Raw genomic sequence first — 19,338 nt, 5'->3', positions numbered from 1 at the left:
CTGCTCCCTGAGTCACTGTGTCGCCCTGGGTGCAGACACACGGAATGGATTTTGGTGCTGAAAGGCATACTCACATGTTTCAGCAGTGAAATCTGCTCCATATGTGCACCAAGGCTGGCGCAGTTGCTCCGGGTGCAGACACACAACTGAGCGGATGCCTGGGGATTTACCTATCAGCCTAGCAGTCTACTGTATATAAAATATCTGAAGCCTCTCTTTTCTGCTGAAATGTGCTGCTACTAACTATCTGTATGCAATATATACATTTGATTAGCCTAGTGCAACAGGGGAGCAGAAGACAAAGCCGACCCAGAACAGCGTCCGTGCCCTGCGAGGACTTGGGTTATCTCCAGACTTGGTAAGATTGGAATGTATAACCCCCACTTGGCACCAATCAAAATAACACATATTAGAATTATACAGTATCCTAATAAGTGTGAGCTAGGAATCCCTCTTATTATGGCGAGTCTATAAGAGTATGGGTACTGTAAATTGTGCAGCAGAAGTCATGAATAGCAGTGAGCCAGATATGAAGTTAGTTCATAAATCCTCTCGCAGCAGCAGCAGCAGTGTTGGTGGATATAGTGAGGGACAGGTTGGTTATGTCTAAATGTCTTTAGACTGCGACAGGACTAGGTGGCTGAGGTGTTATAATAAGCTTAGCAATAATCATAAGGCGAAATGTTTCATCTTCTCCCGTTGGTGCCTGGACATTTTGCTCCTTTGCTTTTAAGGCATTTCAGTATGAGGGGGTACAACTGACAGCTGTCGGCACACGGAACAACCATTAAGGCTTTTAAAATGAAGTACCTGTCTTGCTGATGTAAATTATAGGTTTGGAAAGGGAACTTTTCTATGAGTTACACTGTCTTTAACTTGTACAGTACTTGCTGAAATGTCTATTGCTTGACCTCACAGCAGACTCTGCTCCTTATAACTGTCAGAAATGTAACTCCCAAGTCAAGAATATATTGCAGTTTCGGAGTTTGGCTACAATGGAACTCCTTGGCTCATACTTATTACTTAGGTTTAGAGACTCTTAATGCACTTTGTTAAATATAGATGTTAATTGTGTGTTTAAGATATTTTAGGACTCATTTAGGAACACAAGTGCACATCACTAAAATGAGTTCAATCTTGAGCACCTATTTTCTCCCCTTATAGCTTGCGGTTAAAACCAACACACCAGTTCATCCTAATTTTGCGAGCTGCAAAATACAGAGTGAACAGATGAAAGGGGGCCCTTAGAGACGCCCATTTTCCACCTATATACGTTAGGGGTAATTTTCATACTGCAAGTGCAGTGTGCAAAGTGCAATATAGAACAAAGTCACCATGTTTTTTACACAAAACAGTTTTCCCCCATATTTCCAGCATTATTTTGTCCTGCCTGATGCAAATGTTGCTGATGCATCAAAATTTGTGAACTTGAATTTGATCTGCAGTTGCTGTTATGCTGGAATTCTGGGAAAATGTGCCATTAGTGGGTAAAAATGTGTCAATTAGCATGGGTCATGCACTTAGGTTTGTAAAATAGCCTTTTATTTTTGTCTCCAACACCTGGCCTAACAAGCTTATTGCAGATAGACTTTGGGAAGCCTATGGGTCAAAGAGCCAGACTGAGTTGTTTGCAGCAGGAAAGAATGTTACATTAAGAGGGTGTACCCCTAAACCATTTATATAAAATAAAACAATAATAAAACATATTTGTTAAAAGTCCAATACAGTGCGAGAGCAGGATTATAGCTGTGACACAGTTTCCATTTAAGCCCTGTAGTTCTGCTATGATATTGTTTTCGATTCGGTTCTGTTAAAGACCTGTCATAAAACAGGACAAAGGACAAGTAAAAGGTACAAATTATATGCTTTTCCAGGCATGCAGAAAAAAATTACTTTTAAGAGTAAATTGGTAAATGTGTGCACTTCAGTCCTTTCCGCTTTGTCTGTTTTTATTCTTTACCTGGATGTTATGTCAAAAAAAGCAAAACTTACAAGTCAGGGGTAGAGAAAGTTTCTTGTCAACTCAACATCAACTAGATTTTTATTGTAACCATCACTGACTAGCAGGCTAAAGGGAATTGCATTCACAGGGCTGTGCTTTAGGCTAATGCCACAAGCAACTTACAGTGCTATCCTGATGCTGAAGCCTCACACATACTCCCAGTGATCTGGTTTAAAGGAGAAAAAAGGCTAAATCACTGCCAAAATTATAGGCACCCCCAAGTAATTGTAATCGCTTACTTGAAACCCCTGGAGAAAACTGCACCGCCGGTGTGTATGCAAGCTAGTAATCCTTCTTCCTGCTTCGGTCTTCACACATGTGCAGTAGAGTGGTAAGAGGCATTCACAAAAAAATCTATGTTTTTCGCTCAGCTGTGTATGCGTTGGCCCCTGGGATTCAGAAGAAAGAAGACAGGAGGAAGAGTAACACTCGCTGGCATCTACCTCGGGCCATTGAGGTCGTTTTTGGTAGATTTGTTGCTTGAAGTAGCCCAGATTTAGCCAGTGGGAAGGAAACAAAGGGACGTATTGTTTTCCATGGTAGATTCCATGTGCCAATACCCAGGACTGCAGATAATAAGGTCAGACCTATACTGGCTTTGCTTTTTTACATGTTTCATATGGATAATGAGCACCTAGAGCCATCATTCATTATGCATATAAAACATCATCAAGAAAAGGGCCGTGTACGGTGTCACCCTGAACTAAATCATTTTGGTCCATCTGTAAATGTCCCCATAAATGAAAATGTTCAAATGTGTGTGGATATAATTAAACTGCTTCCTCCTCCACCTCAAAATGAACACTGCTGTTATTATATGTAATGACGGGGATTTCAAACATTCCCTATGAAGTACAGTGTATTGATTACCAGAGATCGGAACTTCAGGGAAAGCCACTGGTCACTTCATGAAAGACAATGAGCGCGGGCATGTTTAGGGGCACCAGTCCTGAGACAAAGGGCTGCTCATTGAGATCAAAGCATGCAGAGATGACTAAGCTCTGTGTACGGCACATTTGTCAAACACAAGGCCCGCCTTGACTGTTGACTGAACTGTGCCTGAACAAGCAGCACCTATCGCCTGACAGCGCCGTTCCAGTCCCAGTGGTGCTGCGCGGTCAGGCACGGTCGGCCTGCGACTTGGCCTGTGTTTTAGATGTTGGCCCCCTTATGTAATTGAGTTTGACACCCCTACGGGATGTGATCAAATAAACTGGAAAAAGTGGGGGATAAAAAGATGAATGCTACTCTTGACATTAGAAAATCAATAATGGCAGTGTGGTGAATAAGAAAGAGTCACGCTTCCGAGACTTTATACTGTAAGTGACAGTAAAACACTGTGTCTGTTTATTCATTCACTTTGTGTGTGTGTGAGAAATATCTCTGCTCTGATGTACTGTACCTTACTTAAACACTTATCCATTCATATGATTTAGCACGTCTTTTATTTAGGGGTATTTGACTTTCAGACACTTACATTGTATTGGATATTGTAATGTAAGGATTTTATTTGTTCACAGATTGTCTGCAGAAGTGCCAAGCCAATTGAGATGGCCGTAAAACAGAAGATTTCCATGTTTTGCCACGTGGAGCCAGAACAGGTCAGCCATACTAAGAGGGTGGTTTAGATTGGGATACATTTCTTAATGTGTTAAATATGTAAGTGTAATGACTAGCCAATGACAGCGAATATGCTCTTAGGAAAGACTCTAGCTGGCTACATTCTGTAAAGATGTCATTTTATCATGGAAGGCAAATATCACATCCTAAAATGGCTTGTGGCTGCATCTGCTCAGGGGTGTAAATAAGCTTGGCTTATATTTGGGAATATCACAACATTCGCAAGCTTCTAGGGAAGATATGGCATATATTGATGTCAGCCTTGTGGCCATTCACTATAGGTTGCAAAGCTGCTGTGTAGAAGGAACAAAATGGCCAGTTGCCTAAATCTGTGATAATGCAACAACAATATATAGGTATACATCTTGTATGCTGTATATTATTAACATTTATTTATAAAGCGCCAACATATTCTGCAGCGCTGGGTATATACTGTATATACAGTAATATTTTATTGCTTTCAATCAAAAGAATGCCATTTACCAGGATACGTTTTGCTTGACGGAATGTGGTTGGGAAGTTTGGCCATATAATGAAATTATTACAACGGTTTAGGGCACTGTCACACGGTCAAGAATCTGCTCCTATGCTCCAGAAAGCGTATTGATGTGACTGCATCCGGAGACAATGCATTTGCCTGGCACAAATCTGCTCGTGTATGCAGTTCCAAAATCTGCTTTGTGTGCTTGCACTCAGGCCAATGCAATGGCTCTAGGTGCAGGTACATCAATAAGCTTTTTGTGTTTCAGGTAAATGCAGGCTGAGAATCTGCCCCATGTGACAGTGGCTGCAGGGCAGATGAAAGAAGAGGCAACTTCAACGTATATGTCCCACTGGGAGATTAGTAGCTGCTACTTACAGTCGGGTAGAAATGGTTTTTCTTTATTCCTATGGAGACATCTAATACTTGCTCCACAGAACACAGTGAAACCAATTTCAGCTCTTTCTGTCACCTATTTTGTAGAGGACCGTTACATAGTCAGTATAAGGGCTAAACTCCACGGGAGCTTTTGTTGGATGGTGTCAGAACAACAAAACACATTCTACAAGTCAAATGTAGTTGCATGGATCAAAATATAATGGGACTGATAGAAAAATCTGATGTATTTAGCCATATAACTCTGGGTGAGCCTTGTCATAGGTGATAGAGCAGTAAGGTATATTAGGAGTTCTGGTACCCTGAACCCCATTAATCTTCTTTATCACTTCAAGATTTAGTCACTGATTAGGTAATAGTGATGTGCAGGTTGACATAAAGTTGTCCCGCACCTGAGCCTGACCTGCCCTCTCCCCAGCCCAACCTGGTGAGCTGTGTGATTATTTATATACCTGTGCCTAACCCACCCACCTCTGACTTTATCAAATGGGGCAGGGCAGGCATGATTATATAAATAGGCACAAGGAAGGGCAAAAAATAAATAACATGGTTGTAGTATTTTTGTAAAAACGCATACACCTGTTTGAACACGTGTTAGTGTAGCTTAAACATTTTTAAGGTGACAGAGTGTTTAAAAGTGACCAGTGCAATCCAATGGTGCTTCAAACAGGTGTATAGGTTTTTACTAAAATACTACACCATATTATTTGTTTCTTGAGCTTCCTTGTAGCCTGGCTTCTAGTATACTTCATCACTATTAGCTAGCCTAAGCCACGTCAGATCTTTGGCTCCTCAGAAAAGGATAATTATGCATCAGAAGTAAATCTGTCTTTTCAGTCTCAGTGCAGTTACTTGCTAACCCTGTTTTCAGTGGTACTGGTTAATATGACCTGCTGACTCAATCCCCTCTTGGCCAAGTCAGTAGCTTATTGGAATGAACATGGGACAAATTCAGCTGCTTCCTTTAGCAATATCGTGGCTGTGCCAACTATTGATTGGGCTAACTTGAAGAATTCCATCAGACAAGGATAACACCAGGGCTGTGGAAACATCCCTTTCCTGAGGGGTATGTAATTTTCCCCCCATGTGACCTGATCATTGGCCTGAGACCAACAACCTCCCTGTCATAATTAAAGACAGAATCTGTCTAGCAGATTGACCTTGATTGTCTTCTTAGAAATGATTCACTTAGAATAACCCTGCAAATATGTTTATAGCTGGCAGAGTCCCTATGGGATAGTTATCTGGTGCATTGCATTTTTCCATAGAAGGAAAATACACAGATGAATGCTGTATGTAGAGTTGGCTCTTGGCAGAAGGGCAATTACAGACAGTCGGTAAAGCTCAATGGTGATCACATGGGTCAGTCTGTAAGACAGCGTGCTTGATATGGTTTATTTGTGCTGAGCAGCCATTACCACTGAAGGTTACAGCAAGAAGATTCTGCCATTTATGCTGTATTATCCACTAATTCGAATTTCAGTCTTTCCTTGTGCTCTTCTGTTAACGCGAGGCACAAACTCAGGCGGATAATGCTGCACCCATAAATAAGTTATCATGAAGATGATATCTACTTGTTCTTTGTCTGGATAAATACAGCTATTATAAAGCCGGTAGAGCGTGCTTGATAGGAAATCTGCCGCATTCAGTCCTGGAAATATTACCTTGGAGAAAAGAGGATTATCTTGCATTTCATTTGCAAACAAATTGCTTAAGAAAACAAAAAAAAAACTACAGAATAAGAAAGAAACAACTTCTGTTCCACCATGTCCCCAGCTGTGAACACCCTCTTATGTGTTCTGCCCATGGAGGCTCCTAGTTTGTATGCATGAGTGCTAAACTGAAGAGAAAGAGTAGAAAGTACATTAAGACTAGAACTTTTATTACATAATGCTGATATATGTATGTATATATGTACACCTGCCCTGTTTAATGAGGCTGTATGTTGATTAACATTTTTGTTGGCTTTACTTGCCCTTTATATAGCTAATGTTAATGTTAAGGATTTTACTGTACTATAGAACATTTAGCCTTGAACCTATCTTATTAAAAAGGTGTGGAAATTAGTGCAACCATTGCTATGTGCTTTAAAGCAAGGGTGGGCAATCTGCAGTTAACCTATAACTCTTCAGGGCTACATGTGGGGTGTCACTGACATAAAGGGCAGTTTCCATTGCTAAGTGATTTGATACTAAAGATAGAAATACCATTACACATTTTAGTTGTTTCTGACCTCATACATTAATGCACAGCTTTGTAAAACCCATTACGCTATATAAATATAATACACAAGAGCCATGAATATCCTATAAGTTATATCCCTCTAAACGGTGCCTAGTGATATCATCAGTCACAATCAGTGCTTAGTGATGTAATTTCTCTCACATGACTCACTCCAGCTTGTGTATTATAATGAATAATGTCCCACCTGTTGTAAAATATGAGGATTTTAGAAGTCATCTCAGAGTTCCATAACTTGTATAAAAGCACTTGGGCTTCAGCCTTGTACCTGTATATCATCATGGAACTCCTTGAGGACTTATAATTGCCCTCATACACATCTCATAGGATTTAGCTGATGCCAGAAGCAGAGGCAGCAATGTCTCATTGCAATCGGTTTTAATGTGAATATGATGGCTAATTCTTTCAGTTACATTCTGTAACAGTTTTGCTCTGTGCGTTTCAGAGATAACATTCTCCCTATGAACTTGCTCATTTCGGGACGGCTTTCTGATTCCCTCCACTGGAGTCACACAACTTCTAACATGTGTCTGACAGATCTTTTTATTAAAATGTAGGGCTTCTTTCCAGGCTTTAAACCTGAATATATTCCCAAATCTCTGACTACACATAGGTATAAGCTGAGAAGGGAGAATATTCCCTATAAAGTGTTATTCTTTAACTTGGCAGTTGCTAAAATGTAGTGGGCCAGCATGGAGAAACCTTAGGAGAGATTTAGAAAAATGCCTATTTCTTCTCCTAGATACTTCTTGAAGGCCATCTAGAGGAGCAATTCGGGGGAGATAAGGGGTGAACATGTATTTGCTGCCTTAGAACTATGTCCAAATGAGTGATAATATGTATCTATAGGCTTGTCATGAGCTAAGGGAAACCAGCCTGTAAGCCATTTTGGTTGAGATTTGAGGGGAATGCTTATTTTGGTGCCCTAGGTGCCAAGGATAACGGGTCACTAGGTACCAAGGATAATGGGTCACTAGGTACCAAGGATAACAGGTCACGGTTACGTTGATGTTCTTGTATATCTATGACTTGTTATTAGTTACGGCAACCTGACCAAATGTTTGACACCAAGTGGGCCGAACTGAAAGTTTTATTCCTTTTCCACAATTGTTCTCTCCCTTTTTATTTTCCATAGGTTATTTTCGTCCACGATGTATCCTCAACTTACCGAGTCCCCATTCTATTACAAGAGCAAGGAATAATCAAGTATTTTAAGCAAAGGCTGAGCATTCCTATAGACGATCAACCAAGCACTCTTCTTTTCAAATGGAAAAGAATGGCTGACAGGTACCATGTTTTACAAAATTCTCTCTTACAGAGCTCATCAGAAAGCTTTATGTAGCATTATTGGTGTCTTGGTGACTCAAATTAGACAATTGTATTAAGGATAAGTGAAACTCAAATTCTCTCAGGGTTTACATTTTTTTAGGCAACCTAGGGCCCCAGCTTCTTTTCCTTTAAAAAAGCTTTCCATTAAATACCCACACAGTCATATGCTATGATTTTCCCAAGGAATCCCTTGCTACACCCCTGACCAGTGCATGCTCAGCTCAGTCATTTTTCTGCCTGTGCTCTACAGTTCATACGCTGGCCCAGAGCAGGGACAATCAAAGAATATAAAAATGGTACTCTAATCAAAGAAAATGGTAATGGTATGAGGAAGAGGAGCTCCAGGAAGGGGCCCCAAGTTAGTGATTAAAGTCACTGTGAGGCGCCTAATAAATTGGTGACCCTTCCAGTGGCTTTGGGTTTTGTGTGTGAATATCTGAAGTTTCTTTATAGTTATCTATCTACTTGGGCTCTTATTGTACATTATAGGGCTCATTTACATCTGCAGGCACAGTTGCAGCCCCCACAATTTCCCTGCAGTAAGTTTCAGGTAAAACCGCTTTCATTAAATGCATTAAATGCACTTGCATCAAACTTACTCTCTGTGCCACTCTGTCCTTCCTGCCTCCCCTTCCGATTTTGGTGCTGCTGCATCTTTTGATGCGGGGGAACCCTGGAGCTATTGCCACCTCCTTATCAGTTGGTAGCCCCAGGGCTCCAACAGTGCCCTGTGTCAATTACTGCAGTTGAGTTGCAGTGAACACTGGAAATTATGCCAGGCTGACTTCAAAATGATTTGAAGCAACTGCGCCCGATTTGCAACAAAGCGCACGTGCAATTACAAAGCAATTGTATCAGATTCAGGGCCTCTTTGCACCTGAAGTGGCGCCTGAATTTTGTGGAAAAATCTTGCATTATAGGAAAAAACATGGGGATTGCACCCAATATTGCACTATGCTGACAGAACTGGCAGATGTAAATGAGCCCTTATGTTTTTATCTCTCCTGTTCCATTAGATTCTTCTTCCCTTGCACTTCTTCTTTCTCTATATGAAATACAAATGCTTCTTTGTTCATAGAGAAAGAATTAATCTATCTTGTCACACTTCCTTGATTTTAACTCTAGCTCTAAATGTCAGTTTCTGTATTACCATTATATTTCTACATCTCGCCCCTTTCTGTTGCATGTTAATATTTCATTACCTTGCTTTAATGGCAGCCATCCTCCTTGGCAGAGCTGCAGTTTTATGCATTTAACATTGCTTAGCAAGTATCTAATCCCATTACCTTTTCCATTCCAATGGGCAAAAAAACAAAAAAAGCAAAAAACTTTTCAATGCGTTCATTTTTTAATTTTCCATTTTTTTAATATCAATCTTGCTTTTGACTGTTTGCCGTCATTATTTCTACATAAGCAATTTTATGTTTTATACTGCTGCAGAGGTAGAACTATCTCCTATCCGGAATAATATTCTGCTAATAATAATTCAAATAATGAATTGCTTCCTCTGGTTAAAAAAAAAGAGGGATAGGTTGATTCAAAATTCCTTCCGGTCAGAAGACATCTGTAAATCTGCAATTCTGTTTGAAACGTATAGAGGATGCTTTCTTGCTCTCAGGGAATCTATAGCAGGATGACTGATTCTTTAGTGTTTTCAAAAAGATTGAAAACTACTGCCTCAAGCAACTTATGCTTTGAAAAGATTGAGACTGCACTGCACATGCCTCTAGCATCATCCACAATATACTGCGTTCTTTAAAGTGGAACTCCTGCTTCCAAACCAAAACCCCTAACATACCTATCACTGCAATCTGTTCCTTCAAAGGGTATGAATAAATGCCATTTTTATATGCTGAAATCCAACTGCAAAATAGTTCTTCTTTTTCTGCATCATTTGAAATCCTGGCAGGGGAGGAGGGACTAAAACATTGATGTTACAAATTGTAACAACTTCTCCACAGCTTAGAGACAGCATGCAGGAACTAACTACTTAACCCACAATGCATTGCACTGTGATGTTCTTTTCCTTATTGACTTCACATGTGCAGGGAACTGTGGGATTTGCAGGATGCAGGCTGAAGGCAGGCTGAGGACATGCAACTACTGTTACATTTTATTTGAGTCTCAAAGTAGCCAGCCAGATCAGCAGGGGAACAGGGGGCCGGGCTTAGCAAACTGTTCCAAACCATATTATTACATTAAACATCATGAAAAGGCTGCATATTTTTAACTTGATGTATATTGCAATGTTGCTTGGAATTATGCTTACTTTTCAAGAAGTTTAAGCTGTGTGTGGGTGGAGTTCCCCATTAAAGAGAAGGAAACTTATAATTACTGAGGGTTGACCAGTAATGTAGGCACCCCCCAGTGATTCTAATCGCTTTGATCTTCTCTTTGGTTCCCATTTAAGTTTGGCTTTTCACTAAGAAGTAGTAGTAGATACTTTGGGCAGTAGTACCAGCCCAAAGTATCAGGCACGTGATTATAATCACTGGAGGGGGGGAACTAACATTTTGACCCCCCCCAGTGATTATCACTTGCTTTTCCCATTAGGGTGAAGACATGTAGGGCTATTTAGTAGTAGCTACTTGTCATGGCTACTAAACGCCAGAAAATACCCTGCAATAGGCAATACTGAGAATTGCCTCTGCTAAAACACATGTAGAGACAATTATCAGTAAATGATCAGCATTGTCTATTTTAGTAGCCACGACAAGTAGTTGCTACTAGTAGCTCCATGTGTCTTCACCCTTAGGGCTGTGACACACAAGGAGATTAGTCGCCCGCGACAAATCTCCCTTGTTGCGGGCGACTACTCTCCCCGAAATGCCATCCCACTGGGGATGAAATCCGGCCCTGGGGATGGCATACGCGGCGCCGCGATTTCCCAGAAATCGCGGAAGTGTCCTCTCAAGGCAACTTCCAAATTACAGGAAGGCCATCTCCCATAGACTTCATTAAGAAATAATTCTAATTTTTAAATGATTTCCTTTTCTCTGTAATAATAAAACAGTATCTTGTACTTGATCCCAACTAAGATATAATTACCCCTTATTGGGGGCAGAACAGCCCTATTGGGTTTATTTAATGGTTAAATGATTCCCTTTTCTCTGTAATAATAAAACAGTATCTTTTACTTGATCCCAGCTAAGATATAATTAATCCTTATTGAAGGCAAACATTCCTATTGGGTTTAAAGCCAGGCTATTTCTGCCTGTGCGATCATACAGAAATCTTAGGTCTGGTATATCATCCTAAAATATTGTGTAAATTGGGGTGTAGAGGGTGAGTTTTGGCCATCTTACCCCCTGAGCTAAGTTGATGTGCATAAATACGTTGCTGAGATGTACGGACACTCTTTTATTTCCTTTTTTTCTTTTGCTACAAAGATTTTTTTTTTTTACTTTTAGCCCCTGAACTCACTTATTCTGTATTACATAATGTATGAGACAATTCAAAGTTTTTCAATTTTCTTTGCTCAGTGGGGAGTAAAGTAGCTGTTGCCAAATGTTTATGCGATAGGTTAACTATTCTAGTAAACAGAAAGGGGCTTTGTGTGCACATCATTTACTGTGAAAAAAAGTAATAGTTAACCATTATAGTTACCATTATTAGCCCACTGTTAGTTATACAAGGGCAAATATAGCTGAGTGTGCTGCACCAATACTGATGATATTGGATAGATTTCCCAAGATATGCAGTTAGAAATGACTTGCTGGACACATTCAGTAAGATAAAAGGCTCAGGAAACGAATACCTGTTGTTGAATAGTGTATTGTTGGGCGTATTTTGTTTCCCATATATCCTTTGTTGCAGGGTATGGTTCCTTATTGAGCTAACAATCACACCTCAATGAGTTTAAGCCAACAGCTGCCTGATTAAGTTCCAGGAAACTATTATGCTTGGATCGAGGTCTTCATACCTGTTGATTCAGGATCTCTTTAGTGGTTGGGCCCCCTTTAGCATGTAACAAGGTTATTGATATATACTGTAAAAGCATGGTACAGGTATGGGACCTTTTGTCCAGAATGCTCAGGACCTGGCGTTTTCTGGATAAGGGGTCTCTCTATAATTTGGATCTCCACACTAGTAAAAAATAATTTAAACATTAAATAAAATAACATTAAATAAAAAAACCCAGCAGAATTGTTTTGCCTCCTATAAGGATTAATTATATCTTAGTTGGTAGGAACTGTTTTAATATTACTGAGAAAAAGGAAATCATTTTTTTTTTAAATATGAATTATTTTACTAGAATGGAGTCTATGGGAGATGGCCTTCCCATAATTTGAAGCTTTCTGGGTAACAGGTTTCTGGTTGTAAACAGACCCAACTTGGCCAGTCTTTCTTCATAAATGAGACTTTCCATACCCTTTACCAGCTTAGTTGCCCTTCTCTGGACCCTCTCTAACTCAATAATGTCCCGTTTGAGCACTGGAGACCAAAACTGAACAGCATATTCTAGATGGGGCCTTACCAGCGCTCTGTAAAGGGGAAGAATAACCCCCTCCTCCCGTAAATCTATACCCCTTTTAATACAGCTCAAAACCTTGTTTGCCCTTGCAGCTGCTGCCTGGCATTGCTTGCTACAGCCAAGTTTATTATCTACAAGGACTCCAAGGTCCTTCTCCATTATGGATTTGCCTAGTGCAGTCCCATTAAGGGTATAAGTGGCTGCATATTTTTACATCCCAGGTGCATGACCTTACATTTATCCACATTAAATCTCATCTGCCACTTAGCCGCTCAGATTGCCAGTTGGTCAAGATCCTGCTGCAAGGATGCCACATCCTGGATAGAATTGACTGGGCTGCAGAGTTTTGTGTCATCTGCAAACACTGATACATTACTCATAATACCCTCCCCTAAGTCATTTATGAATAAGTTAAACAAAAGTGGACCCAGTACAGAACCTTGAGGGACCCCACTGAGAACCTTACTCCAAGTAGAGAATGTACCATTAACAACCACCCTCTGTACCTGATCCTGTACCCAGTTTTCTATCCATGTGCAAACGACTTCACTAAGACCAGTAGACCAATATTGAAGGCAAAATAGTGTTATTTGGTTTGTTTAATGTGGGACAATATTAATTGTATTTTTTGTGTTGGCATGCTTGTTCACTGCCCCCTTTGATGTTGCTCCCAGTGGCCTCAGTAGGTGCCCATTTTTATACTTCTGGCTTGGAGACAAGTTTTGGAAGAACAAAGACAGTGTTACCCCAAGCAGAGGCTCCTGCAGCCCAGCAGTCCACATGGGGCTACCAAATAGCCAATCACAGCCCTTATCTAGCATCCTCAAGGAACATTTTTTGTGCTTGTGTGGCTCACCAACATGTTTACATCTAAGTGGCTCACGAGTAGCAAAGGTAGGAGATGCCTGATTTAGGGAGTCCAATCACTAGGCTATATGAACCCCCTATTTCATTTCCCTAAAAATCATATTGATTTGGTATAGTGCAGTTACTGGGTCTTCTTTTTAAGATATGAGAGACTGCTGAAGACGTGTTCCATCGCTCTGGTCGGCAAGTACACGAAACTGAGTGATTGCTATACGTCAGTCTTCAAAGCACTCGAGCACTCTGCCCTGGCTATTAATCACAAGCTGAACTTGATGGTAAGGCAGTGCATGGGCTAGTAACATTTTAAGGGGGATGTAAAGTCTTTCCTCAAAGTATTGGTTCTGACAGAAACTGTAGATAGAACACCCCTTTATAATACACATAAATTGCTTGTTTACTTGTTAATTGATATATCTACTGGCTAATACTGCTACATATGACAGCAGTGTCACCAGTGCTCTTGTGATTGGTATCGGGTTTCTTCCCCCCACCCCATTGCTGCTTTTAGTGCTAATAAATATAAGTTGCCCTGTTTGGTGTACTTGGTGCCAGAATGATCAATGATCCAGAAGTTTTTGGTGCAGAGCTCCCATCTGTCATTGGTTCATTGCTTTACATTCAGTAGTATTAGCAGAGGGGACAGGGATGTTCCCTGCTAGAGGGCAGCAACACTCAGAACACCCGAGTGCCATAGGCCATAATGTTTTCCCACTTAAAAATGCATTTAGCCAGAGTTTTCGAGGAATAATAACCTGGCCCACAATGGTACCTGCAGGCGCACATGTAGGTAATTACCCAAGGAATGAATGGTGTTGGTTCCTAGCATTTTGCTGCACAAGTGCCTATGTGTCATTATTCTCATAGTGCCAATGCCAGCCACATATGGGTCAGCAGCAGTCTCCCTTCAACAGACCAACTGACTTAACCCTGTGTGTGCTGAGTTGATGGTACTAGCGTCTGTCTAACCCCCCTGTTATCATTTACACATGATTATAATCTCACAGCTTATTTACTCATGACCTATGGTATTTTCTCAGTACATAGATTCTGCAGATCTGGAGCCGTCCATGAAAGCCGAAGACCCAGTGAAATACCACAAAGCCTGGGAAGAGTTATGCAAAGCAGAGTAAGTTATTTAAATGCAGCTTAATTGTTAAGTAGAAGCTAAGGCAATTTAGAGCTGGCCTCAATTATTTATAATTGGCCCCCTTGCTGTTTTTTTATAATAGCAACGAATTGTAAAATGTATCAGGTTCAAACTAAAATATGTGCAGGATAATGGAAATAGGTTTATGCTCATTCAAAAGATCTACAGCCTCAGAATGAATTTAGAAGCCTATTAAAATGTGGCCTTGGCAGCTTCCGATGTGTATAGTAAAATATCAGTTACCAGGGGTTTGGGTCAGTATGGCAGCACATTTATTATGTTACTGCATATTACAAACCTGCTATAACGGAACAAAGAACAATTTGTTTCATATTATTCATGCAGCTATTTGCTTTTCACTCAGTCTCTTCCTCCGTAACAGTTTATTGCCTGCTGTGTAATGAACAGAGATTGCATCAATATCCTGTGATAACTACAATATACTGCATGCAAGAGGTATATTTCTGCTCAGAATATTCAAGTAAAATATCTGTAGAATTACAGACCAATAGAAGTCACTGTACAGTAACTAAAAAAGAAGATGAAAAAAAATAAAGGGGGCTAATAAAGGACGGTAGCAGGTATATACTGTAAGAGCATTAGTATAGATAGGGCTGAGTGATCATAGAAGTGAAGCATAACAGACACGTGAGGTAAATAGGTGTTTGTGTTGGTGTCCCCTATCCCACCTCTTAACTTTAGTCATGCAAGTTGGTGTGTGCATAGTGCAAAGGAGCCCTATCCTTACCACCCGCCCTGTGGCAGCTTCCAGTAGCGCCTGCTAGTCCTTTATAAAGAATGAAGCAGAGTAACCTTGCAAGGACCATGAACAACATGGCTTCCAATCTTCTGCTCTCTGGAGGTGATTCCTGGCCAGAAACATGCATGAGGGAGTGGCTCCATCCTGCCAGGATTCTTTGTTATGGTTGGGCAGAGGGGAGTGGAGACAGTAGAGGAAACCCCTGGTTATATTTTGAGTTTCTGTCTCTTTTAATATTTCTATTTGACACAGAGAATTAAATGAAAAGGTTTAGTCTCCCTTTAAAGTGCCTAAATAATGGAAATCCTGCTGTACCCCAGTCCCTGGCTCTCTCCTGTTCATGAGTGGTTTGACCTTTTAGTATTCATGCCTACAATGCAGTGGTAGTGTTGTACAATGTGTAAAGCTAGCATAATTGGCACACACAACAACAATAATAACATCCTATTCCAATTCCTATGTATGGTACCTGTTATCCAGAATGCTCAGAGCCTGGGGTTTTAATAGAAGTGCAAGGAATCTTTACTTAATTTGAATCTCCATGTCTTAAGTCTTTTAAAAATTCATTTAAATGTTAATTAAACCCAATAGGAATGTTTGCCTTCAATAAGGATTAATTATATCTTAGTTGGGATCAAGTACAGGTACTGTTTTATTATTACAGAGAAAAAGGGAATCATTTTTAAAAATTAGAATTATTTGTTTATAATGGAGTCTTTGGTAGATGGGCTTCCTGTAATTTGGAACTTTCTGGATAATGGGTTTCGGATAATAGATATCATACCTCATCATTCTTCATTCTTCATCTTTAGACCATCAGACTCTGATGCCTGTTTTTTCTCAGACCATTATATACTTAAGCGTTCAGTCTAAATGTGTTTATTATACAGTATAAATCTTGCTGTAGCTCTAAACAGCACAGTACAAGCCATACATCATATTTATGTTCAATGACAAAATGTAGAATCAATTATAGGGATACACCGAATCCAGGATTCAGTTGGGGGTTCGGCCAAGATTCAACGTTTTCAGCAGGACTCAGATTCAGGCGGATCAATGTTCCTGTTCAAACCGAATCCGAATCCTTAAAATCACGTGACCCTTTGTCACATAAACTCGGAAGTGAAAACATTTTTTCAGCCTTCTGTACCCTAATTTACATATGCAAATTAGGATTTGGATTCAGTTCGGTATTTGTCCGAATATTTTATAAAGGATTTGGAGTTTGCCGAAATCCAAAACTAGTGGATTAGATTGCGGACTGCATCCACAGCCCAATGCAATTTGTAGCTTACATTATTTTTCCACCCTGCCTAACCTGGATGAACCCCTGAGCAGAGATTGTTTAGGGTCCATACACAGTGATCTTCCTTGGGGAAGCTCAATAAAGTTGACCAACTTGAAATACTAATAACATCTTCATTACCTTTCTATGTATTTCTTATATGTTTAATGCATAAAGAATCTATAACCTTGGCTGCCCTTGCCATGCCTCTTACTCTCTATAACAGTTCAGTGCAACTTATACTTGGCATATACAGAGATGCCAACCTCTCCTAACAATACCCTGGGGGGGGGCTGCTGGACATGTTGCTTCTAGACTGCCCATGTGCACATCCTTTTCAGACGTCAATGAATGGTCACTGCCCATGAGCACAATTCAGCACATATAATGCCTGGGGTCTGGCAGCCCTAAACTGGCAATTTTTAGGTTTAGGCAAATGCCAGAGGGGCTGCTGTAAGATGCCATGGACAGTCACTATTTATTGGGCCTCTGTGTAGTTGAAATGCCAGGGCCTATTTTGAATCTCAGGCCAGACCTGGAGTCTGCAGGAAGGGATCCATAAATCCCAGGGCATCCAGAGGAGTTGAGAGGCATGGTTATGTTTTCATACAGGTATGGGATCCATTATCCGGAAACCCGTTATTTAGAAAGTTCCCAATTACAGAAAGGCCATCTCCCATAGACTCCATGATGAGCAAATAATTCTAATTTTTACAAACGATTTCCTTTTTCTCTGTAATAATAAAACAGTACCTGTGCTTGATCCCAACTAAGATATAATTAATCCTTATTGAAAGCAAAGCAATCCTATTGGGTTTTTTTTAATGCAGACTTAAGATACAGAGATCCAAAATATGGAAAGACCGCTTATCAGGAAAACACCAGGTCCCAAGCATTCTGGATAACAGGTTCCATACCTGTAATCTTTGCAGTATTTTGAGCCTTTTTTTCATTAACATTCACTTTGCACAGGTATCAATGAAAAGCAAATAAGATTCTTGTGATAGAGATATTATTGGAATTGTATGTTCTAATTAAGATTTACACTTTAGTTAAGGCTCTGGCTGATTAGGACATTTTTTGATGCTTAGTGATGAACAGTGGAGTGAAGTTTGAATTTATTACTAAAGGTTAAATAGTGGGCCATTTATAGGAAGCCTAAGTATAGTAAAATGAAAGGCATATTTTATATAGTTTTATAAGAAAATGCTATAAATATAAAAGATAACTGAGGCTTTAGGGCTTGCGTACACTTGGCAATGCGACTTCCGCTAAGAGATAATTAATGTCTTTGTGGGACAGTTACAGTTTACTGTCTGTGCTGCCTTTAAATTATTTCTTCTCCATTTTTATTTCTAAATTATATTTCTCAGAAAGAAATGACATTTGCTGCCCTGTACACATTCCATAGTTCCATGATAAGGAATAACAGCTGGGAATTTATACACCTCTGCTCCTTTTACCTTAGTCATAAAAAGCTTATGTGATCCTACACCTCATGTTCCGGCGGTCTGTCTCTCTGCATGTCTCGCTCTCCAAGTCTGTCTCTGCGTGCTCTCTTTCTTCTAAACATTTACTTATTTATTATAGGCTGTTGCTATGTACAGTTCTTGTTCTTTGTAGCAGCAAGCTGTGTTTTGTGGTGTCTGCTTAGTATCCTTGTGCCAGGTCCAAAAGAATATTTGTGTTTTTTCTCTGTGCCAGTGATGTCTGCTTTGATGTCTTATAACTAATGAGATGGATTTATTCTCTTTAAGCAAAGCAACAAAAAAGGTTATGGGGAAGCCATCTACAGTTAATGAAATGGTTCCAATGCTCCAAATGTAGTCAATCATGCCACCAGTATGTATATATTAAATCCAGTCAATAATTCCAAAAGATTCAATAAGTAAATATCTTGGTTAGGGAGAACTAACATCTTAAAGGACAACTAACCCTAAAAACATATGTGGGTAGAAATGCTGCATTTTATATACTGAATTGTGTGCACCAGGCTGACGTTTCAGAATCTCTATAACTAGTAATTATTCAGGTCTTCAAAGTTGGCAACAGGGGGTCACCATCTTGTATTTTGTTCTGGGTGTCAATGACACTGCCCATGCTCAGTGTGCTCTGGGAAACCGTTGAGGTTTTCATTAAAATCTGATGCAAATTGCACTGGTTTCTGAGCTGCTGTGTAAAGCGAATTTGAGTATTGAAAACTACGTACGTATATATCTTTATTTATAAAGCACACCTTATGTATACAGCACTGTACAGTAGAACAATAAAATAATTCAACAAACAGGGTTATTACAATAATCAATAAATGTATGATAATAAAAACATAAATACAAGGTACAGTTGCAATAAGTTGGGGACACAGATCTTCCCTGCTAAATGGCTGTGGTTGCCTTGGGCTGGTACAGAACCCCAGAACATAATGTGTAGCATTTCAACCCTTCTTCTATGTTTTAGTTTTCCTTTAAAGTACCAGGTAGTCAATATGGTGATATTTTGGAGGCATGAGCATGCCCTTTCTCAAGTTTCCTTGAATATGGAGTGCACCCATTAAAGGCTTAATAAAGTAGAAGGCGTATCTGTCAGAGCAAAAGTGAAGTGTACAGCACCATGGAGGCACAATGCTGGAAATTTTTCTGTTGCTTTCATGGAAACATACTTCATGCACAGAGCCACAAGATGTCCACACATTTAGAACGTTAGGCCTGAACTTATAGAAGAAAGTACCATATTTTC

General features: G+C 39.9%; 1 protein-coding gene across 5 annotated transcripts in view; it reads left to right on the top strand.

The window, feature by feature from the left end:
* Positions 1–19,338, top strand: part of ctps2 (CTP synthase 2) — a 61,008-nt gene that overhangs the window by 11,117 nt on the left and 30,553 nt on the right. For all 5 annotated transcript variants that reach the window (XM_031895703.1, XM_012956488.3, XM_031895701.1 and 2 more), the window contains 5 exon segments: positions 275–358; positions 3,523–3,603; positions 7,876–8,027; positions 13,553–13,685; positions 14,448–14,536. In XM_031895703.1, the coding sequence (XP_031751563.1) occupies positions 275–358; positions 3,523–3,603; positions 7,876–8,027; positions 13,553–13,685; positions 14,448–14,536 (539 nt within the window).

Source organism: Xenopus tropicalis, chromosome 2, assembly GCF_000004195.4.
Source record: "Xenopus tropicalis strain Nigerian chromosome 2, UCB_Xtro_10.0, whole genome shotgun sequence".
In the NCBI taxonomy this organism is placed as follows: domain Eukaryota; kingdom Metazoa; phylum Chordata; class Amphibia; order Anura; family Pipidae; genus Xenopus; species Xenopus tropicalis.
The sequence above is the reverse complement of the archived record's forward strand: the minus strand, read 5'-3'. Positions and strand labels throughout refer to the sequence as shown.